The following is a 24,906-nucleotide window of genomic DNA, read 5'->3' as shown; positions in this document are numbered from 1 at the left end:
CCCAGCTACTTAGAGACTGAGGTAAGAACATCACTTGAGCCTGGGAGGTCAAGGCTGCAGTGATCCATGATCATTCCAGCCTAGGTGACAAAGCAAGACCTTGTCTCAAAAAACCAAAAATTTTTTAGGTGATGCTGATGATACACATGCAGGGATCATATCTGTCTTAAGTGTAGATATTCTGAAAATACCTGAATTTGACTTTGTTTTTTAGGTGTTTTGCGGTTATCTTACTAATGGAATTATCAGAATTCACTTTTATTTCTTTGTCTCTATATTTTGAAGTAAAGTTTGTATTTATTGTTTACATTGCATTTCACCCATTATTACTAATATTTTCATCCAGTCATTGTTTATTGTCATTCATCTTCACAGTACTCCTCTGAGGTACTTAATTCGTTGTATTTGTATTTTATGACAGAAAAACCAGGAACAGTTTACTAAGATGGTGAAGCTAAAAAATAGATATAAAGTCTGTGTTACTAGATCTTATTAATGTTTTACATTATTTTTGAAATAGGAGATTATGGTGGGCTCCATGTTTCAAGCAGAAATTCCAGTTGGCATTTGTAGATACAAAGAAAATGAAAAAGGTGGGTTATTAGTAAAGTTACCTAGCTGAGTTTATGCTTTCAATGTAGTGATCTGTTACTTTATATGTAAAATGTGATTAAGAATATGACAGCCTACTAAGTAACCCCACTGTAACCCCATTGCTTTGTGAAACAGAACCCTTCATTGTTTCTGTGAGAAGAAATATGTTATACTCAATTTTTTCAGTTTTGTCTATAGTATAGTGTAGCCAAAAAAAGAAAAAAGTGAATGCTTTTTTTTCGTTTTGAGTGACTTACAATGGCTCAACAGTTTCTTACTTTTTTTCCTATATTTTCAATGTTCTGTACTTTAATCCTTTTCTAACCTTTATAATTTAGTTTTTTAAAGGCCATTTTATATCAGTGAAAGGAATTAAAAACAAATGAGAGTAAACAACGATATAAAAAGCTTATTTGCTTCTGAAACTTTCAGTAAGCAAAACGGAATACTTACTAAAATGGAGTACTTTGTGTTTTTAAAATAATTTGAAAAAACAACTTGTATACTTAAATTTTACATGATTTTTAAAATTTCATTTGGAAGTCCTAAGGTAAGTCATACTTCAATAACATGTAATACTTGAAGATTTTTTTTTAAAGAGTCTGCTTTAGATTATTAACGTCATGTGAGTACCAGAAAGAATGTTGTGTATGTGTGCTTCTAATGAGTTCATGTGCAGTGTGACATCACTCAGCACTAGAAATCTTTCTTCGTTTCGTTTATTTCAGTTTTCTTCACATTTCAACTTAATATACACAAAGCCCTTTGGAGTTTTATTAATAGAAGTTTTTTTGTTGTTTATTTCTTTTTAGCATTCTCTCCAAAAACTTACTTTATATTCTAAGTATGCACCTACTCTCAGGGCAAAGCAGCAGGTCAGAGGCAGTCAAGGGAACATCACAGGCCAGTACAGTTTTTGTGATAGCAATATGTTTTAATACATCATTTAAATGTTTAATAGCTAGCATTTATTTTTCAAGGTAATTCCTGCAACATATAGGGACATTGAAGGTTTCAGTATGGAGTGACTTCATTATATATTGAAATTCTATACATATGATATGTTCTGTGAACAATTGTGTGCACAAATAAATGATCTGTTGGCTTTTGTATTTATTTTTGTAATTAAGTCTCAATTTTATGCTTTGCTTATGTAGTGGTTAGCACATGTTCACCATTGAGTTTTTTCCTGCAAATAAATGAACTGAAAGTTAGACATTTGTTTCTTTTTATTAAATTTTTAAATTTTGACAATAAAAGATAACTGCGCCTATTTTATACTTACATTTTAGTATTTATATTATAGTTGAAGGTAGTTTTATCTCAATATACTTTGTTTTTTTATTTTAGTGTATTTTATTGTATCTCAACAGTGAATAATGATTCCATTCTCTTATTTTTTATGCTTAATTTTAATTTTTTATTTTTGTGGGTACATAGTAGGTGTATATAGTTATGGGGTACATGAGATGTCTTGATACAGGCATGCAATATGTAATAACCACATCATGACAAATGGGATATGCATCCTCTCAAGCATTTATCTTTTGTGTTACAATCTAGTTATACTCTTTTAGTTCTCTAAAAATATACAATTAAGTTATTATTGATTGTGGTTATCCTGTTGTGCTGTTAAATACTAGGCATTATTCATTCTATTTTTTTGTACCCATTAACCATCCTACCTCTCTCTTACCCCTCCCCCGCACCCACCTCCCCAGCGTCTAGTAACCATCCTTCTACCCTGTCCCCATGGGTTCAGTTGTTTTTACTTTTAGATCCCACACATAAGTGAGAACATGTGATGTTTGTCTTTCCACGTCTAACTTTTTGCTTAACATAATGACCTCCAGTTACATCCATGTTGTTGCAAATGACTGCATCTCATTCTTTTTTTATGGCTGAATAGTACTCCATTATGTATAAGTACCACATTTTTTTTATCCATTATCTGAATAGTACTCCATTATGTATAAGTACCACATTTTTTTTTATCCATTTATCTGTTGATGGATACTTTTTTTTGCCATATGTGTGTATTCTTTTGAGAAACATCTATTCAGATCTTTTGCCCATTTTTAAATCAGATTATTAGACTTTTTTCAATAGAGTTGTTTGAGCTCCTTATTTGTTCTAGTTATTAGTGCCTTCTAAGATGGGTAGTTTGCAAGTATTTTGTCCCATTCTGTTGGTTGTGTCTTTGCTGATTGTTTCCTTTGCTATGCAGAAGCTTATTTACTTAATGTGATCCTATTTGTCTATTTTTGCTTTGGTTGCCTGTGCTTGTGGGGTATTAAATCTTTGCCCTCAGTCCATGTCCTGGAGAGTTTCCTTAATATTTTCTTGTAGTAGTTTCATAGTTTGAGGTCTTAGATGTAAGTCTTTAATCAATTTTGGTTTTTGTATGTGACAAGAGATAGAGGTCTAGTTCTATTCTTCTACCTATGGATATCCAGTTTCCCAGCACCATTTATTGAAGAGACTATCTTTTCCCAGTGTACATTCTTGGCATCTGTGTCAGAAATGAGTTCACTGTAGGCATGTGTTTGTTTCTGGATTCTCTGTTCTGTTCTATGTGTCTTATTTTTATGCCAGTACATGCTGTTTTACTGTAGCTCTGTAGTATAATTTGAAGTCAGGTAATGTGATTCTTCCAGTTTTGTTCTTTTTGCATAGGATAGCTTTGGCTATTCTGGGTCTTTTGTGGTTCCATATAAATTTTAGGAAATTTTTTTCTGTTTCTAAGAATGTCATTGGTATTTTGATGGGGATTGCATTGAATCTGTAGATTGCTTTGGGTGTATAGACATTTTAACAACATTGATTCTTTGAATCCATGGACGTGGAATATCATTCCATTTCTTTGGTGTCCTCTTTAATTTCTTTTGTCAATATTTTCTAGTTCTTTCACTTCTTTGGTTAATTCCTAGGTACTTACTTTTATTTGTGGCTATTTTAAATGAGATTACTCTTTTGATTTCCTTTTCAGATGTTCACTGGTGGCATATGGAAATGGTACTGATTTTTGTATGATGTTTCCTGCAACTGTACTGAATTTGTCAGTTCTCATAGTTTTTTTTATAGAGTCTTTAGATTTTTCCAAATATAAGATCATATCATAAGCAAACAGGGATAATTTGACTTCCTCCTTTCCAGTTTGAATTATCTCTGTATCTTTCTTTTGTCTGATTGTTCTGATTTTTTCATAGTTTAAATTCTAACTGAATGTTTTCCATTTTAACATTATTTTAGAAAGTAATTATACATATGTAATTTTTTTTCAGGAATGAGTGATTTATGAAGCATTCTCATTTTGAGAACTTAAGCATATTAGTTTGTGTAAAGAGGATCAGACTAAACCTAGCTGAATGAGATTGCTCTGGAGGGATTGCTGTGCTAAAGGGCCATTCCTCAGCTTTATAGTTGTAGAAATTAAAACTTTTGTCAAGATATCCAGAATTTGTCTCCACTTAGGGTACCCTTTACCACAAACCAAATTCGTGAAACTATTATGTAAGCCATGCTGTTAGAGATAAACCTTGTCAAAGGGACAGTGCTGATTAGTGCATTTTATGGAAAATATTTCACAGGATATTTTTCATCAGTTTCATGACCACAGACTTTTTTTTTTAAGTGCTATAAAACTAAGATATCCTGATATCCTTATTATAGGGACTACTTATTGGATGAATCAGAATTCTCCTTTTCACTGATACATGGAAACCTCCTTACCTAGTATCTTGGAGAGACATTCACAATTTTTTTCTCTCTGCCATCCGACTTTTTATTAGGCTCCATGCAGATTATACATTCCTTATTGGTTAGCACTCCTAATTCAAACAGTTAAATATACCTGATTTGTTAGTTTATAATAATAATCCAGGCACGCTTCTTTGGACTTTTATCTATTTTGGTTATAAAATCTCTTGAGCTATACTTAACTAACATTTTCTTAAATTCATGTACATTATTTATACTAACCACAATGTATTTTAACCTTTTGTTTACTCATCTTTGTAGCCTTACTACTAAGTAGGCTGATCCTTGCCCCATAGGCCCTTAGTAAATATTTGGTGCCTAAGTTAATAGTGGGTGAATTATTTTTGAACTAGGGTTTCCCTGTATGGCATTGTGTACCCCAGCGATCCCGAGGATATAAGAACCTTAGTTTGTGGAGAGCAGAGGCTGAGCAGAGAATGGAAATCAACAGCAATATATCCAGATTCATTTTATCATGGTAGTTTTATTGTACTTATAATTTAGGGTATAACTAGGATTGTACCAGCAGATTAGAAAAGGAATGTTGTTGGCTGGGCATGGTGGCTCACGCCTGTAATCCCAGTACTTTGGGAGGCCAAGGCGGGCAGATCGTGAGGTCAAGAGATTGAGACCATCCTGGCCAACATGGTGAAACCTCGTCCCTACTAAAGATACAGAAATTAGCTGGGTGTGGTCGCGCACGCCTGTAGTTTCAGCTGCTCAGGAGGCTGAGGCAGGAGAATTACTTGAACCCAGGAGGCGGAGGTTGCAGTGAGTGGCCATCGTGCCATTGCACTCCAGCCTGAGCTACAGGGTGAGACTCTGTCTCAAAAAAAAAAAAAAAGAAAAAAGAAAAAGGAGGAATAATGTTTATTAAGGAAAATTTTCTCAATATTGTCCCTTGAGCTGTACTTTAAGGAAAAGTATCTATTTTTGGAAGCAAGAAAAGGTAGAAGGTTTTGAAGTGTGTGTGGGTAAGGAGACAAGATAATATATATGAAAATACTTAATACATTGCCTGGTACATAAGATAGCTTAATTAACTGTAAATTTCGTTTCATAATAAAAGAAACTTTTATTATGACAATAACTGAAACACTGTCAGTTATTGTCAAAGTCTTCTCAGGCTGGCTCCTTCCTGTTGGCATTTCCCTGTTTGTCTCTTATCTTTGAAAACAAACCAGAACAACATAAAAACTTTCTTCAGCTCTACTCTCTAGCTACTACCCTGTCTCATCATAACTAAACTTTTCAAGAGTTTTCTTATTTCTTCACTTTACATTTGCTCTTCAATTTTATCCAGTATGGCTTTTGCTTCCATCTCTCTACAGAAATAGTTCTCACAAAATTCACCTCCTTGTTAGTAAAGCTGGCATACCATTTTCAGTTTTCATCCTCATCACTCAATAGAATTTAACCAGTCTTTGAAGCCATTCTTTGAAACACTCTTCCCTTAGCATCTGTGATGTTACATTTTTGGTATTTCTTCTATTTGTGACTCTTTAATTTTATCCATGTTTTCTCCTTATTTAGAATTCCATAGGCTTTGTCTTAGGTCATCTTCCTTTCCTTTCACTTTTTGAAGCTTGATTAGATTTAGGCTTTAATCTTATAATGGAAATTATGATGAAACTTAAATAGTTTTAAAAAAGTAATGATTTTTGTTTTTGTGAAAGTGATTTATATACATTATATACTCAAATATCACAGAAAATCTAAAGAAGAAGGTAAAATTTACCTCACATCCCACCACCAGAAATTAAGCGGTGTTAACATTTGGTGAGCATTCTTCTAGACATTTTTAAAAAATAATAATGATAGTTAAAATTATAGGATTTTAATATGTGCCAGAATGCTTGTAAAGTGTTGTAAATCCTTAAAACTAGATGGTAAAGTTAATTGTTACCTCCTTTCACAGATGAGACAGAAGGGAAGTAATTTGCCCAAGGCCATCATACACATAGTACGAGCTAGAGATGGTATTCAAACCAAGAGAGCTCGGAATTTGGTAAAGTTAAGATAAATCAGACTGGATCTGCAGGGGCATAAAGTGGTACCTCCTCTCTGTTTAAATTGTTGAATTCACCTAGACTATAATTGTTGTCCAAGAAAGAAGTCAGCCAAGTAGTAAAACCACACTGTACCTCAGTTCTCAACATTTGGCTCTAAGTATGAGTTTTTTATTTAGTAATATGTTTTAACACAAACTCAGTTTGTCAGTTTTTAGAAATTTTTTTAATACTGTCTTTTGCTAATTTAGTATATGAAAATGATGATCAGCTCTTGTGGGACCCTGAGTACTTACCAGAAGATAAAGTGATTATATTTCTTAAAGATGCATCTAGAAGAACAGGTGATGAGAAAGGTGTAGAAGCAATTCCTGAAGGATCTCACATAAAAGACAATGAACAGGTATGTGAATAAGAAAAAACTGTTAGAACTTTGCCATACACATTTATTCATGTAAATGCTGTCACTTTCACTGTTGTTATTCTGTCCAACCAAATTTTTGTAACATTATCGACAGGGAATCTGAGGTTATAATCCTTTTATAAGATACCCATTGTTACCACACGGACTTCATTGTTATGAAGCCCGTGAAGCTCAAAAACGAAACAAAACCCATGATGTTTTATTTTGCCTGTATATACTTTTAATTCAGCTTTTAAAAATTCCTTTGGCTATCCCTAAGAAGCTGTAGATACCAAGTTGGAATTTCTCATCTCAGGTAATATAATGTACATGGTGAACCTAATATAATATGTACCACGAACCTAATATAACAGCATTATCTTTTTTACCTTTTTAATCATTGTTTTTCTTTTCTGATTAAAATTATAGGAATCTCAAGAAGCCACAAAGAAGGGATTTTTATTGATATAAAATGAATTTTTTAGTTTCTAGGATACTATGGCCACCAAGTTTTTACATATCCTACTTTGTACATATTTAAAGGTAGTTAATCAATCAGGATTGAAATCATATTTGTTTTTCTTTGGTGTTCTCTATGACATTCAGTAAAGTTATTTTCCCTAAAAAAGGATGAAAACACTGGATTTTTGAAAAAACTTTACTCTTAAGAAATTGTAGCATCGAACTGTTTATAGTCCAGATCACATATTGAAGCTTTTTATTTTTCTAGGCTTTGTATGAATTGGTTAAATGCAATTTTGATACAGAAGAAGCATTGAGAAGATTAAGATTTAATGTAAAAGCAGCTAGAGGTAAGTATAAACAATTTTTATTCATTTTAATGATTTGGTAAAAATTTTTAAACTAAACATTTCAGTTTACCTAGATACAGCCTAAACTTTAATAATACTGATTTTTCTGAGTTTGGTAAATACCAAGTATTATACAAGTCATTATGGGGAGTGGGATTAAGGTCGTCCCTTCCTTCTTTGTGAGAAAATACAATCATATAAGTAAAAATACATACTGCCTTATGCTTTTAAAGCATGTTTATAAATATTTTCTTATTTGATCTTGATAATTGTCCCATGAACTAGGTAGTATGACAGGCAATGCCTTCACTTAAAGGTAAAAATTGATGAGCCTGAGATCTCTAAACTAAAGTAACTTGGCTAAAGCAAACATAATTCATCAGTAATGAAGCCATGAAACAAAATTTGTATTTTTCTTTTTTATACTAAATCTGGCTCCTATCATTCTTCAGTAAGAGTACTACACATACACATACACGTGTGTGTGTGTGTGTGTGTGTGTAGTACTCTTACTGAATAAGTACTCTTACTGAAGAGTGGTAGAAGCCATGTACATATGTATATATATATATATATATATATATATATATATGTAACAAATAAGAGGTACTTAATAACAAAGTGTGAATGCCTTCTAAGTTCTGAGGATGTGCCTATAAACAAAGAAGTCCCTTCCCCTCATAGTGCTTAGATCCTAGGTAGGGAAACTGGAAAATAGCTATAATGAATTCTTCAAGGAAAATTAGAGGGTGCTATTGAAACCTATTGTAATGGGATTTAATCTAGTTGGGGGAGAGAGTAGGGCTTGGGAAAGAGCATTCAGAATGAAGTGGTATTTTTGTTGGGATGCAAAAAAATTATCTCAGTAAAGGGGATGAGATAGAGGCAGGAAATAATTCTAGGCAAAGGAGAGACACCATGCACAAAGTCTGAAGAAAGAAAGAACATGGCAAATTTAAGGAATCAAAAGGTGGCTAATAGAGTTTGATCATGAAGAATTAAGAAGAAAGTAGCCCAAGTTAAAGCTGGAGAGGTAGGGACCAAATCATTCAAAATCCTCTTAAATAAGGAATTTTTGTCACTTTATCTTTTGCAACAATTAGTAATAGAGCTCAGGAGTAAAATGTTTCCCTCATTTTTACCAGAAAGTTAAGTTTTATTTGCAGTTTTGTTAATATGCAGTATTTGGGGGAATATTGCTTAACAGTTTGTTCCTCCCATCTTGTCAGAGGAATTATCTGTTTGGACAGAGGAAGAGTGTAGAAATTTTGAACAAGGGCTGAAGGCCTATGGAAAGGATTTTCATTTGATTCAGGCTAATAAAGTAAGTAATGATAATCTCTTCTTTGCAAAAAGAAATTTAGTTGAACAACTCAAATGGTTATGTATCTTAATTTGCTATATTGTCTAGTGTTAAGGGTTTTATAATTAATATTACAATATTTTGGTATTTAGTGAGTAATTATAGTAAGACTGTCTATACTTCCTAACCTATAATTCCCTGTTGGTGACTGTTTTCAGTGCATCATACTGCAAGTGTTAAGAATTGTATTCATTTACAAGCATGTTAATCAACTTTTAGTTGGGGTGTGTATGTGCAATGCAGTTTTTTAGAGCTGTTTGCCACAATCTGTGACTAAACATTTTGTGGAGGGCCTTTGAAATAATTTGGAAACTTTAAAGCACTTTCAACGTGACATTATTTGCAATTAAAATATTTATTGTGGTTAAATCATGAGTGGTCTAAAATCAAATACTTAAGATTTAACTTAGTTTTAATCAACATTTAATTTAATTTTCTAGTAGCTTCTGTGTCAGTAAATCAGCTTTATATTATTATAGTTGTTATAATTTGAGGATTTTATTTAACATAATTCATGTTGATAATATCAGTCATGTAATTTATACTCCAAATAACTTTACAATTACTTACAGATTTGTTTTGGGGTTCAGTTCTTATAGCTGAAATTAGGTAAGATTTTTAATAGTAACTATATAAATTATATAGAGTAGAAAAATGTGTTGTTTCCATGAACAACAGATTAGGACAGGCAGAATTAAAGTCTTGGAGCTTAAATGTAGAAAAGTAATTCCTAGGCTTATGATTATCACATTATTTTTAGTTAATATAGAAATGACAAGGATATTGGCTTTACGTAATTCCTTAAAGATAGCTTCTAAGTTTTGTGTAGTAGCTTGTATAGGACCATGTTGAAAGTATCTGGGTTTACGTCTGAGGCTCTGAATAGTCTTTCACCACATCTCTCTTTTTATACGTCTGGATATGATTGGATTGTGTCCAGTTGATTTTTTTTTTTGACACATTTAATATTTTTTGTTATTAATAAAATAGTTATTATAAATCTTGTGGGTTCATTTCTTAAATTTTGTTGTGCATTAACCAGTTCATTCTTTTTTTTTTTTTTTTTTTTTGAGCAAGAACTGGGCAGTGAAGAGCCCCGCTCTCAACTAGTTCGTTGTTAATTATTTTGTTGAATGTTGTTGGCACTTTACTTCAGATTACACTAATAGACAGAATTTTAGTTTTAGTATTTAGGATAAAAGAAGACATATCATTAGTTTCAAAAATGTGTACCCCTAATGTGTTCATATCATCTGATAATGTCAAATATAATTAACATTCAAGAAAAGGAGTATATTATGTGATTGGCCATGTATGATATTGATTTTTTAAAAAAAGTTCATTGTTTCATGGTTGAAAAGGACAATATTTTTGGAAAAGTGTGACCTTGGTTTCTTGTAAATATTTGGGACAGTGGCATTTAAATGTTACAAAGTAGAAGTCAGCTGATCTCTACATAATATACTAAGTTACTCTAGTGAACAAAAAAAGGACAGTAATTCTTTTAAAGGGAGAAGACTAGTGAGAGTATCGTTTGTTTTTATATCTGGAATTAAAGTTCAGATCTTAATCATAAGTTCTATTATGAGGGCTTTTGTTGAAGATTTTTCATAATCTTAACTTTGCATGCCCCCAAATGACTTTATCTTTTTGCTTTCAGTAAAGTACAGTTGACCTAGCTTGAATCTATCTAGAAATAAGATCCTAGAGGAGGCAAAAAGGAGCTTGTGAGAATGATTTTTTTAAAGCTCTGATTACTGTCAGTCTCAGAGCAATATGGATCAGAGCTGTAAAGTACAAACGGGAAGAAAGCAAAATACGTCAACAATTGTCCTTTAGATGCAATCAGTGCTACAAAATATTTACTTGAAGAGCAGAAATTTGTGGGATAAAGAAGTAACATATTGCATCCAAAACATATAAAGACGCTGATTTTCCTTTTAAATTCATATTGCCAGTGCAGTGGTTCATGCCTGTAATCAGTACTTTGGGAGGTTGAGGTAGGCAGATTGCTTGAGCCCAGGAGTTCAAGAACAGCCAAGGCAACATGGCGAAACCCTGTCTCAACAAAAAAATTACCTGAGTGTGGTGCCATGCATATGTAATCCCAGTTAATAGAGGGGGCTGAGGGGCGGGAAGATTGCTTGTGCCTGGGAGGGCAAGGGTGCAGTTAGCTGTTAGCCACTGCACTCCAACCTGGGCAACAGAGCATGACTCTGTCTCAAACAAAGAAAGGAAAGGAAAAAAGTTATCAGCATTTTATTTATATACATCAGCTCTAAATCCTCAGTATTTTATTTATATACATCAGCCCTACCACCAGCTTTCCTGGCTAAGTAGCAAAAAGGGAGTTTGTCAACATCATTTGTTAATTCCGTAGGCATTTAACATTATGTGAGGGGAGCCATTCAGTTGCACAAATAGGTACAGCACAGTAAGCCACAAGAGTAATTTAGTAAACAAAGCATTAGCATTATTATCATACTTTTAACTCACTGTGGCGTATTCCCAGACTTTCTAGAGAGTAAATTAACTGTGCCTGGATTGCTGCTGGGACTAGTAAGAGAAACTTTCAAAAGGCAATTTAAAGGTATACTCCCTAGGTACTCTGTGAGTAAAAGTATTTGCAAACTGGTATATTTATTTTAACCTGAATGCCACTTCCAGGTATTTTTAATACAGGAGTATATTTTTATAGTATATTAGGATGATGGTAGCCTTTTAAAAAGCACAGTGCTGAACATCTGAAGACCTATTGCCAATGTATTATTTATCTTAATAGCCATTTAGAAAGAATAGCTTTCAACATAGCTGCTGCAGTGTTGTATTTTATATATAGTATTATATATCAGTTAAGGACTAGCTAAAATTTATTTTCAAACTTCAGATGTTTATCATGAAGTAACTTTGTTAAAAAGGAGATTCTTAAAAATAAGTATTTGTTTCTTATAGGTCCGAACAAGATCAGTTGGTGAATGTGTAGCATTCTATTACATGTGGAAAAAATCTGAACGTTATGATTTCTTTGCTCAGCAAACACGATTTGGAAAAAAGAAATATAATCTTCATCCTGGTGTAACGTGAGTTAATTTTTTCCTTAAGAGCTATATATATATATTTTTGCTAAGCTTTTCTAGATTTTTCTTGAGTTAATTATGATTTTGATAATCTTGCTTTTATACACTTGATCTTAGCCAGAAGGCCAAGAAGCAATATAATCTTACTTTTATAATAGATATTCATTAGTTTAACTTTACCATCTATTATATCTTCATATAAGGCGTTTAGACTTCTTAGTATCTAATAAAATATTGTAAACTACTGTTCATAGGAGACATGCATATCATTAAAACAAGATTTAGTGCACATATTTTTAATATACCCTTGAGAAGAAATGGATCAGAACAGCTGTGAAAGCATGTTTTTCTTAAATACAGTTCCATTCAGTGTAAGCATATAGTTTTTTTTGTTTTGTTTTATTTTATTTTTTTTGGAGACGTCTCGATCTCTTGCCCCCAGGTTGGAGTGCAGTGGCGTGATCTCGGCTCACTACAGCCTCCATCTCTGGGTTCAAGCAGTTCTCCTGTCTCAGCCTCTTGAGGAGCTGGGATTACAGATGGCCGCCAGGATGCCTGGCTAATTTTTGAATTTTTAGTAGAGATGGGGTTTCACTGTGTCGACCAGGCTGGTCTTGAATTCCTGACCTCAAATGATCAACCTGCCTTGGGCTCCTGTAAGGCTGGGATTACAGGCATGAGCCACTGTACCTGGCATACAGTTTTAATCTTGTGATGGTTGGAAAGCAGTGAGAATAGGAAAAAAGAAAGAATATCTTTTCGAAAACTGTAGGACTGTATGTCCAGTGGAGGCCCTTTAAAGAGCACATGAAATTAATATATTTCTTGGTCTAATTGACCCCAGGAACCTGAAAACAAGATTTGAATATAGATGATATAAAATAAAAACCATAGCAATGTGATAAATTAGGTCAAATTGCATTTTATTTTTTGTTACAAGTTTTTTATGGAGGAAAAAAACATGTATATGGTGACTTTGCTTTTCCTAGCTTTCCTGAACCTTTCCTCTAATAAAAGTAGTATTTAAGAATTAGTAATGCAACTCTAGTCCCAGTGACACAGATAGGGGTTGTTACATCCATCAGGTAAAATGTCTGATATGCCTAATTCAGTTCCCATATTAAGAGAATTTATTGTCTTTACCTCAGTCAATCTAGTTTTGGAGTGAAACTTTCCACTACCACTGGTAATTTATTACTTAAATACAAAGAGTATTGAACCATTTGTTTCTCATGAATTAAACCCTTTGTCTCTCATGAATTGCTTTAAAATGCTGATTAATCGGTGGAATTTACAGTACTATTCTTAATTATTCCCTAATCTTTACAGGATAAAAAAATAATGCAAAACTGTGACTTATTTAGTCAATGTACTCCAGTAAAGATGTTTTTAAAGCTGACCAATAATTGCCTTTGAAAGATGGGCTTATATGTTTATTTGATCTTGCTCTTCAGACTCCTGGGCTGCACTGTTTCTTGGTCAAGTTCATTTATAGGCGTCTCTGCTGATCACTTCCTTGGAAGGTCAAATGCTCTAAAGCCCACAGTAAAATGGTTATGATTCATCCTTATAATTCACCCTTGGAAATCATGGGACAATGGGCTGTGTACATAGCCTCCCATTATTCACAGCTGGTGATTGCCAAAGTGGAATTTCATAAATAGCAGTATTCTAAATTCTATCTAATTGCTTAATGTTAAATTCATAAATTTTTTTTTTATTGGTAGTATTCAAGCATAATGATGTAGAACTAGATATAGCTATCTGGTCTGCAGAGTATATCTTAAAATAGTCATGGCTTTCAAGCTATTCTATAGGGAAAAGCAATAGTAACATCTTTTATTTTTTTCACCTATTTCAGAAATAATGTTCACACATGAGCTACAGTCAGTCTGTCATCATCATCAGTAACAACATAAGAATGGCCATGCTGGGTCAGACCCATGGTTCATCTAGTTTTCTCTTTCAGAAAGCATCACCAAAGTGTGGCTGGCTTAGTTGGTCCTCTGTGATGTCAAGCTCAACAGGTTAGGTAGAGATGTGCCACCAAATGTTCTCATTTCTCTAATGATCTCTCTATAGCTTCTGAAAACTTTTGAAGATACTTCTATCTGTAACTTTGATGACTCTTAAGGTTAAATATTCTGTAGGTAGATGGGCCACAGTTAAAAGTAAACAGTATCTTAACAGTGGTCACCTGGTATAATGGTATGAAGTGAACTAGTATGTTTTTTCCCTTAGGCAGGAATACCATGGTTTTGTAGACTTCAATTATAGCCCCACTGGGTTTTTTTTTAATAAAGTTTATTTAACTGAAAGGATTATACTTTTTTACTGAGACTCTTCCCTTTTTGCTGTGTTATGTCTTCTGTAAGAAGCAGTGACCAAATGGTACATTTCTTTCCAGATGGGGATAAATTTTTCTGATTTGCTTCCAAGACCATCTCTTTCTGTTAATAGCTGCACTTTTAAGTGACTTCATAAAACATTTAAGCTAATGTGTTTAGTTTTCTCATCCTTCTTTTTTAGGTCAAAATCCATAATTTAGAGCACATTATCCTGAAAGTTCTTTTTTCATTTTTTCATTAAATGGTTGACCTTCCATTGGTTCACCAGAGTGAAACACATTTGCCCCTTTTCTGCCTACAAACAGCCTTTGAAAGATTCTATTACACATTGTCCCTATTTACTACCTGGAAAAATTGGGAGCCCTATTGGAGATTTCATTGTAAAATATTCAACCTTTCAAATAATTTTTCCAAAAAGTAAAAATTAACTCAGCATTAAGTTTGGCTACCTGAATGCCACTCCAACTAGGGATGGTTTGTTTGACTCTGTCCTTTCCTGAACATTCTGGATGCTATTATTTAATCTTATGAAATAATGATAATTATTCTTTCATTGAATTATGACTATATCCAAAAATTAAAAATAATTTTGATATCAACTCTTTTTCCTTTGCTTTGGCTTTTAACTTCCTTCATATTATCCATTGCCACCATAACATGATTTATTTCCAGCAAATCCTCATCATGCATCTTATGTTAGCCTTAGCACCGGAAGACCCTTTGGGACTCATCACACGTATTTCTCTGTGCTTCAAATTTGTTATGTAATTTTTCTGTAATTATGATGAATAGCATAGATCCGAAGAGGTCTTCAAGACCATCTAATTGAATTCCCTCCATTTATAGATGAGGAAAATAAGGCATAGAATGTAAATTGAGTAGGTCATGGTCATATACATTTCTGTGATATGTATTAGTTTTATACCTTAAACTATTAGAAGTTTATGGAAGTCAGGTATCACATCCCTATATTTGTTATATCCCTATAACCCAAGAGATGATGATCATATAGGTTGAGATGACTACAGTTAATAGCATATTATGGACTATTAACACAGACTTTCAGAAAATTCCTCAGAACTTCCACTGTTTCCTTATTTGCCTTGCTCGCATAATTCTAAGAGATTTGTCCTAATATTTCTATTATACTTAGTCTGAAGGAATTTTAGGATAAATAACACAATTACAATTTTATTGAGTTTCTGTTCTGTGCCTTGCACATCTTTGGTACCAGCGGTGTAGGGGTAAACAAAATAGACTAAAATCCCTGTCCTTGGGGAATTCTAGTGCAGTATCTAGTGTCAGCAAACTTTTTCTGTAAGAGGTAGATAATATTTTATGTTCTGTAGTAAGAAAGAACTTACTCACACTACTCAGTTCCGCAGTTGTTGCAGGAAAGTAGTCCTAGATATTATGTAAACAAATGTCTGTGGCTGGGTTCCAATAATACTTTATTTACAAAAAACAGATGGCCGGCCCAGAGGCTATAGTTTGCTGACTTTTATTCTAGTGGTTTAGTAGCACTTTCTGGATTATGAAACATTTTTATGTATATAATAACCATGTGTGTTAGATAGAAGAGGTATGGTTTATCTACATTTTATAGGCAATACACTAAACCTGAGAGAGAGAAGTCTCTCTATACCAGATCTTCTCACCCCAACCTAATGTCACTTACCACAATTATGTATTTCAGGAATGACTTAGAAAAGAAATGAACTCACACACAATGAGAAAGTGACAGGATAAAGCCAGCAGATAATCCCGGGAATTTAGTTAGCTTCTTATAGCTCAGATCTGGCAGAAATATATAATACCAAAAATATCCAGGAAGATTTTAGGAGGTGATCAATCCTTTTTATTAGACTCAAATTTGTCTTTTAGGTATTGCCTTAAGGAGCATTAAAATGCAGTCTGTTTGCACAGAAATTCTTCTGTAGTCTTGCTAGATGTCACCCCTGTCACTTAAGTTAGAGATCTTCCAGTTCTATTTGGGCCACTCTGAGCACTTGCCTACAACTTTATACCTGTTTTAAAATTTCCTATGGGTCCCTAAAATTTGTTAAACCCTTTAAGCATTTTTCTTACAAATGTGTAACCAAAAGGAGCTTTTCATTTAAATGTTCAGATTCTGGTGTGATAGATGAAGCACTGGAATGAATGTAGTAAGTAAATATTAGGATATATTTGTTAACAAAGCCTTCCAAATTTAACTTCATTTTTTAATTTTCAGCTTTTTAATAATTGTTTTACTAATTTTAAGGGATTACATGGATCGTCTTCTGGATGAAAGTGAAAGTGCTGCATCTAGTCGAGCACCATCTCCTCCCCCAACTGCATCAAATAGTAGTAACAGCCAGTCTGAGAAAGAAGATGGCACTGTAAGCACTACTAATCAAAATGGTAAGCAGCCAGAGAAACATCTTGCTTCATAACAAGGGACACTTTTCCTTCAGTGACGGGAAATTCAGTTTGGGTTTCTGTTAAACTTCCAGAGCAGAAAGTAAAAAATTATAAAGAACGCATGAAACATGCATAACATCAGCATACATATATACTAATAGAATAGAAAGTGATTGGAAGTAATTCCCATCAACATCACTAAAAAGTAATTTTAATAAAGCATACTGTCAACAGTGACTATTTCTTTTCAGAAACGTGTTCTTTTTCAGTAGCATCTCTTTTCCTGTCCATCTGGCTGGGTTGATGCCTAGATACAAGTATTTATGTTAACTCTTAGATCAAAACTCTAACAGTTTCACATGAGGATATACAGATAATTGTGAAATACCTTGATATAGGTAACAAAGGCACTGTTTGGAATATTTAAGTTCCCTTTGATAGCATAATAACCTTGATGAGAAAAGATAAAGCCGGTGTCAATCTGTACATTAATATTCTACAGAAATATTTGTTTTTCTTTCCAAGAAAAAGAGAAGCAAAAAGTATACCAATTGTCTGGGGTTCAGATAGCATTTTCCATTTAAAATATACAGTGGACCAGAGATGACTGTGCTGATCAGTAGTGAGAGCCAGAGAATTTTGATTTCTTCTTAGATTAAATGGTCTTGTTAAGTAAAAGAGTTCCAAGAAGAAAATAATAAGCTCCACCACCAGCTTCTCTGAGGAAACTGGTGAATTAGAGATTAGGAGAGTACCAGTGAAGGGCTGACTTCTCCCTGACAGAAACTGGAAGAAAAACACTGTGAAAACTTTGACATTGTTCTGACCTTTGGTCTCACATTGGTACTGTTGGAATGCATATGCTTAGTTCATTTCATGACCCCTCTCTGTTCTCTCACTACTTCTAAGAATAAACCAAACAAACAAAACTTAGGGCCCAGTAGTTATGTCCTGGTTCAAGAAGGTTCACTGACTTGATGTCTAATGTTTGTCACATTCATTCTAAAGTAGATTAAGAGGCTGAGACTCCCTGGCTCAGGAAGGCAGACAGTGGTACTAGTACTGCTTTTCCTGTTTGTTCTTAACATATTAACACCAAATAAGTCATTTTCTTTTCCTTTTTAAAAAACTTGGATGAGAACATGCTTGTTTAGGATAGTGTTCTTATTTATAAATTACTTGTATTTCAAAAGCCACTCACATTATGTACGGTCAAGATTGCCAGCTTTTTCAAAGAAAGGAAGGAACTTTCCATCCCAATATTATATTACTTTTTTATATGGGGTTTTAATTAGTACTTTGAAATCTTATAATTATTTTTGACCTAATCACAGTCTCATCTAGCTTTTTGGACTTTTTCCTACAGAATTGTTCTCTTCAGTGTCTTACGATGCATAATCCCCATGTGCATTCATGATTTGAGTGCATTTTTGAGTGGATCAAAATATGTTCTTTGATCAAAATACAATATTTGAGGCTCATCCTTTATGTTGAATATTTTTCAGGCAATTAAATTGTAATTATTCAGTGATGCATCCTATATTTTTACTTTGTATCACTAAAATTTCCATTCATTTTACAGTCAACTCTAAAATGAACTTTTCTATTTTATTACAATAATTTTGCTTTTACTTTTCTCATCTATTATAGAAGAATTTGTTTTACTTTTAGCAGTTTCATGTATATGTTTGGATAGGGCAACATTAGTTTTTTAACATTATGACAGATTATTTAAGTCTACTTAGGTAAATAGTGTGTGATCGATCTTTTTTTTTTTGAAATGGAGTCTCGCTCTGTCGCCCAGACTGGAGTGCAATGGTACCATTTTGGCTCACTGCAACCTCTGTCTCCCAGGTTCAAGCAATTCTTCTGCCTCAGCCTCCTGAGTAGCTGGGACTACAAGCCTGTGCCCGGCTAATTTTTGTATTTTTAGTAGAGATGAGGTTTCACCATATTGGCCAGGCCGGTCTTGAACTCCTGACCTCGTGATCCACCTGTCTCGGCCTCCCAAAGTGCTGGAATTACAGGCGTGAGCCACCATGCCTGGTTGTGTGTTATGTTTTAAAGCACAGTTCCCAGAGATTTACATTAATAATAATAAAGTCATGATATCTTGCCTTTATATGGTGGTTTACTCAAGCTTTTATAAGAAAAGATATTCATTTTTCTTTTACATGGTTTTAGAATGTTGAAAACCTTTTTTTAAATCTGAGTAATTGATTGCATTTTTCATTGTTAATTCAGTTTATTTAGACTTCTGGATCCAGTGCTTATTTGCTTATATTAAAAGCAAATAAACTTTTAATATATGCCAAATTCTGTTTTTAATATATGCCAAATTCTGTTCTTAGTTCTTTACATTTATGACCTTATTTAATTTTCACAACAACCTTGTGTGGAATTTCTATTATGATCTTCAGTGTATATATGTAATGAAATGGAGGTACCGAAAGAGTAAATAATTTGCCTAAGGCCACATAACTAATAAGTAATAGAGCAAGAATTCAGACTGTATATATATATATATTTGATACCTTGCTTCCTTGATAACAATAGCAATTTTACAATAAGCTGTTTTACAATAGTTTGCGAATTTAACTTTTTTGTAATTATGGTTTCATTTTATGTTCCTTTCAACTTAGGAGTGTCATCTAATGGACCAGGTGAAATATTAAACAAAGAAGAAGTAAAAGTTGAAGGGTTACACATTAATGGACCAACAGGTGGAAATAAGAAACCACTTCATGGAGATATGGATACTAATGGTTATGAAACAGATAACCTTACCACTGACCCAAAACTTGCCCATATGACTGCAAGAAATGAAAACGATTTTGATGAAAAAAGTGAGAGACCTGCCAAAAGGCGAAGGGTAAACAGCAATGGAAAAGAAAGTCCAGGTTCTTCTGAAATTTTCCAAGAAGCAGTCTCACATGGGAAATTTGAAGAACTTGAAAACACAGATGACTAAATTTTAGACCTATTTTACTTTCTTTGGAGTAAATTCTGGTGTGACTAAAATTTTCAGGGTTGATGGGTTACCTTAAAAAGTTGAATTCCTTGAAGCAGTTTGTTAAAATTTGGAAATTTGAATTGAGTCTTAACTTTAGGAAATAAGGTTTCATAATTCTGCCTTTTGCAGATTTTTTTACTTTAAAGCTGTCAGACTCTTTTAAGGATATTTTAAAAATTAGTAAATTTGAATGAACTAAAGATATTATCTGTACCTTCTCATTTGAATATCTTTAGTTCATTCAAATTTACTGATTTTGGTAAATTTGAGTGAACTAAAGATATATCTGTACCTTCTCATTTGATGTATTAATCATAAAATTTCACTACAAGGTAATTTTTGCTTACTTTGATGGAGGAATGGGAAAAAACTCAAGTCCAAATTTCTGTTTAACACCAGTTTCTCTGAGTTTCTTGAAATGTCTTGTCTTTATAACAGACATTTTTCTCGCCATACAGTTTGAGTATCATTATTAAGGAAACCCTTATGAATCCTGAAAATTATGCTAGCATGATTTTTTTATATATAGAAGTTTAAAAATAAACCAGGTCAGGTTTGTATATGTAAAATTGTTGACATCAATGATGTCTTTCCATATTCTTATCTGGGCTTAAGAAATACATTCTGTATTTTTCCAGATTCTTTGTAGCCTTTGAAAGATTTTTACAGTACATATGTCTTGACTGAGCTGTCCTTTCTTAATACAAAAGCTTGTATAATTTTCTTAACTTGTACAGTTGGTAAACTTTTATGAGAGGAATTGTTATTCTGAGTCTGTCAGCTTTCATTTTATTTTGCTAAGGTTTTTCTAATGAATTTTTAAGTGTTTGTGTAGTAATTAAGTCATATTTCTTATCCAGGTGGTAAAAGCATTCCTAAAAGATTATAAATTTTTTTTTTTTTTTTTTTCAAATTTCTACTTAAGGGCAAGTAATTTGAGAATTCTGAAATTAAGCATGATGCTTAGATTGAAGTTTGTTTTGCATTTGCTATAATTTTCAAAATTATTTTTAAAGCAAGACAAAAGTTTAATGTCAGCTTAAGTGCTTAAATATATCATGCTGACCAGAATCCTGTTATTTTTATATGCATCATAAAATTTCCCATTTCTGCATTAAATAGAGGGGGTCAAGTGATACCTAGATTCTGGCACACACAAGGAAAACTGTTGGCAGGCAGTATTGATTTTATGAAGAGAAAGTGAAGTTTGAAAAATTTTCAAACTTTTCTAGTTACAGTCCAGTTTTTCAGATTTGATAATGCTTTTCCAAAGTGAAAATAAGATACACAATAATCATTGCTCTGTGTGATTACAAATAGGATTATCCATCTGCATAGCCTTGTAAGAGTGCCATTTTATTTTTAGTGCTAAATTCTTGTTAAAAAATGTAGTTTTATATAGCTGATAGACCAACCTATATCCAAACTTTTATAAAAGATTATTAACTATTCTTGTTTTTCTCACACAGGCATACTCCAAATGCTTCTTCCAATTCACTTTCAGCCATCAGTTCAAGAGCCAATGCCTTTTTAAAATAAAGCTTCTGTGGTCTTGTTTTAAATGGCTCAACTGTCTGATGCAATTGAGTGGAGGTTTGCACTGAGAAATTCTCGTTTAGGCCTTACCCCCATGAAGTATTACTGTTAACATATGTTCAGACTGCTTCCCTTCACCAATGTGAACTTTTTTTCCCAAACAGTGTTAAAAGCCACTTTGCAACACTTGACTTCATATTAATGTACATTCACTGTTGTTTCATACATATCTAAGTAAATCAGAGTTTTGGGTAGAAGTGTTGAGAAGTGTGAGTTTTTTGTTGTTTTTGTTTTGTTTTACTTAAAACGTTAATTTATCCAGAATGGCAGTAGCTTTAGCAGATGGCCACAATCTGTTTTTTAAATCATTTTTTATTAAATGAATCCAAAGTATCCTAGCTCTTTGTCAAAGATGGTCTATAGAAATGTTTTTGAAGTAGTGATGCTGTACTTTCTGAATTGTTGCAGTGTTGGAGATGCCATTTTCACCTTTTTAAGAAGATGCATTTTATTTGCAGGATTGTGAAGTTCTTGCAAACTCTTAAACAGAAACGTTTTAAGTAAATTCTCAGGCATGTCTGCAAATATGGCACATGTATACATGTGGAAATGTTACTTTTCTTAATCTTTTTAAAATATACCTAATGAAAGACATTCCACTATTATAATGTGTAATGCTCAGCTTTTTGTAGAGAAATATTTAAATGTATTTTATGTTTATACAGGTATTTCACATAGTAATTTGTTCTTCATAATGCAGCCACTATAACTTGATAAGTCATTGCACTATTTAAAAAGTTTTAGTAATATCATGAATTTAATTTGCTTACGATTTAGTACATTTCAGAACTTTTGACAAACTGCATTGGGAAAAGAAGTCTGTTAATAGTGATTTAGTCGCCCCGCCTCATTTCCACCCCCAACAAAGCACTGTTATTTTCATTGAGAATGGTATTTTCTGTTTCATGATGTATTCTCAAATAGAGTTCAGGATCTGCAATTCAGTTCAACACAAGTTTGTTGAGCTTTAAAATGTATTTGAAGTAATATTTAAATAGGCATTTACAATTTCAAATTAGATGTTAAATTTATGCATAGTAATTTTGCACTGTAAAATAATAATTCTCCCATTCCTTGTCTGCCATTCTGAATATGCTTATTAAAATATTTTTTTAAACATATTTGCCTACATAATGCTGTGTGAATATTTTCATTAGATTAATTCACTAAGTTTTTATTAGCAATTGTTTGAATGATGCATGTTACTGACAATTTATATATATATATACACACACACACACACAGTCTGTTTCTTCTATTCCTAGACATATTGCACTATTTTTTCCGTGGTTCCTGGTCCCTTTACCTCATCTTGGGTGATGTATTCTTGTCTTCTTCCCCTTCCCCACAAGATCCTTTCAGTCCCTAGACCTCCATTCACTCTGTTTCTCTTCTGCTGGATTATATAATTTAAAAATAATTTGTTCCCTTATTTTGCAGTGGAGTTCATATCATATAATGTTTTGCAAAATAAAACTTGTTTTGGCACAATATTTGCTTTACTATCAGTGGATAATTAGGATTGGACACTTTGAATAACTGAGGGTTGGTGAATTTCCTTAGGCAATATGTGTGTTGATGACACTAGCGGTATGTAACTAAATACCAAATCAGAGACAGTACGGTTTTCCCAACTATAATGAAAAATGCCAGTGTGGAAAACTGTATAATATATGAAGAACAGGAATTTCCAAATTTTAACCTTTTATTTTAAAAATGACTTTTTTCTCTTAAAATGACTTTTTCTGTATCATTTAATTCTACTGATAAAACTTTTATCATAAAAATTAACTCTGTTCTTTAGTAACAAGTTCATCCTTTGCAAAATCTTAGTTTTCCACCCATCCATCCATCCACTACCCACCCAACCACTTACCGTCTGAGTTCATGTATCTGAATATCTGATTAATCTCTGTTTTCTAATAGCAGTTTTCCATAAACTCCTGTTATATACCATTAGTACTGTGCTGATCTTTGGACACCTGTATGGACATGGTTTTTTCCTTTTCTGAATGATTATTTTTAATTTGTTTGTCTTTATACTAGGTTGTATAAAGAATTATTCTAATATAGAATGTATAATGTACTTAAAATGTCATTTTGCTTGCTCTTAAGAAGTAATTTGAACACACTTAGAAAGGTTACTTATTCTCTGAAGAATATTGAAGAATTGCTATGTAAACTGGAGCTGAATTCTAATTTTTCCTTTGTCCAAATTGATGGTGATGGTTTCTTCACATTTAAATGTCAGTCAGTGATGACAAGCTTTCAGTATGTTTCCATATCCACAAGGTATATCCTATAAGTTTAATGGGGAAAGCAGTGGATTCTCCTGATGCTTGAAGCCACATTAATGTTTATCAGTCCTTCTAAATAATCCAGAACATAGAGCTGAAAGCCCATAGTGCCTGGCCTTGCATTTCCATATCACCAACTATAACTCATATTGTTCCTCCATTTCAACCAAGGGATAGCCTCAAATATTACTTTATTCAGAATCCTCCCATTCAAAATATTTACAGCTTTTTAAATATACCACCTTTTCCCATACCCACTCATCCAAATTTGGTCATGTTTCAAGATTTCTCTTCATCTGGCCACTGCTGTATAATCTGTGGCAAGCAAAACCCCTAAAGTGGCCATGTGTAAAATAAGGATGATACCAATGTGCCAGTAGGTCTGTTGAGAATTATAAATGAGATCACACACAGGTAAAATATTTTGTCCCTAGAGAGTACTGGCTAATGACCAGGTAGGTAGGTAATTATACACATCTACAATCCCTTATCCTAAAGCCTTGTGGCCAGCAGTAATTGATAAAACATCCATAGCATGTTCTCAAAAGAAACATGGCTGAAAATATGGCCACAATAAAATGTGTTCACATGAATTTCAGGTCAGATTTTGTAGCCAAATTAGTTTGGCAATAGACAAGAAAACGCTTGGTTTTCAGAGTCCTGTGGATTTCAGAATTGCAAACTTCTAGTGGCTTGCAAATTTTTGCTGGTACTCAGCAGCTGGTCCCAACTGCCTTTACTTTTTACATAACTGCCAAAGAGAATTAGCAGGTGACTCTAACCTGCACAGCAGCTACAGCAGAACCTTGCACACTCTGGGCCTTCTGTAGAGCAACAACTGGATGCCTGTAAATGAAGCAGGTGAGTGAGGATAGGCTGCCAAATAGATGCGGTCCCTCTGGAATCTCTCCCTCAGTCCTCATCTCACAGAAGGGAAAATCGAAGTCCAAAAAATGGGAAAATGATTTGTCCAAGGTTTAACAACTTTAGACAGCTTCTTTGACAAGGTCGGATCCCTGTATCCTTTTCCTTCATGGCACTTAATGGCTTACATGTGTTCATGGCTAGAGACATGGGCTTAACCCTTGTCCAGTCAGTCCCTATGGCCAGGGAAGTGGGATACTATTAGCTACCCTTTACCCAACTTGTCATTGCAGTTAGGCAAGTAGGTCTTCATCATAAGATGGCAGCACCCTTTGGGTTTATTTGGCTACAACAGTTGGGGAAGAGGC

At 33.3% G+C, this 24,906-nt stretch overlaps 1 protein-coding gene across 14 annotated transcripts in view; it reads left to right on the top strand.

Moving 5' to 3' along the window:
* The window catches only part of MIER1 (MIER1 transcriptional regulator), a 63,644-nt gene extending 41,146 nt beyond the window's left edge, over positions 1–22,498 (top strand). For all 14 annotated transcript variants that reach the window (XM_017532526.1, XM_017532536.2, XM_017532545.2 and 11 more), the window contains 7 exons: positions 521–593; positions 6,614–6,765; positions 7,496–7,577; positions 8,807–8,901; positions 11,893–12,020; positions 16,629–16,768; positions 19,411–22,498. In XM_017532526.1, the coding sequence (XP_017388015.1) occupies positions 521–593; positions 6,614–6,765; positions 7,496–7,577; positions 8,807–8,901; positions 11,893–12,020; positions 16,629–16,768; positions 19,411–19,739 (999 nt within the window). In that variant the 3' untranslated portion in view covers positions 19,740–22,498. The remainder of the gene's footprint in view (positions 1–520; positions 594–6,613; positions 6,766–7,495; positions 7,578–8,806; positions 8,902–11,892; positions 12,021–16,628; positions 16,769–19,410) is intronic.
* Positions 22,499–24,906: the final 2,408 nt, after the last annotated feature.

This window comes from Cebus imitator, unplaced genomic scaffold (assembly GCF_001604975.1).
Source record: "Cebus imitator isolate Cc_AM_T3 unplaced genomic scaffold, Cebus_imitator-1.0 Scaffold3, whole genome shotgun sequence".
NCBI classification, from domain to species: domain Eukaryota; kingdom Metazoa; phylum Chordata; class Mammalia; order Primates; family Cebidae; genus Cebus; species Cebus imitator.
This window is presented reverse-complemented; position numbering and strand designations above follow the sequence as displayed.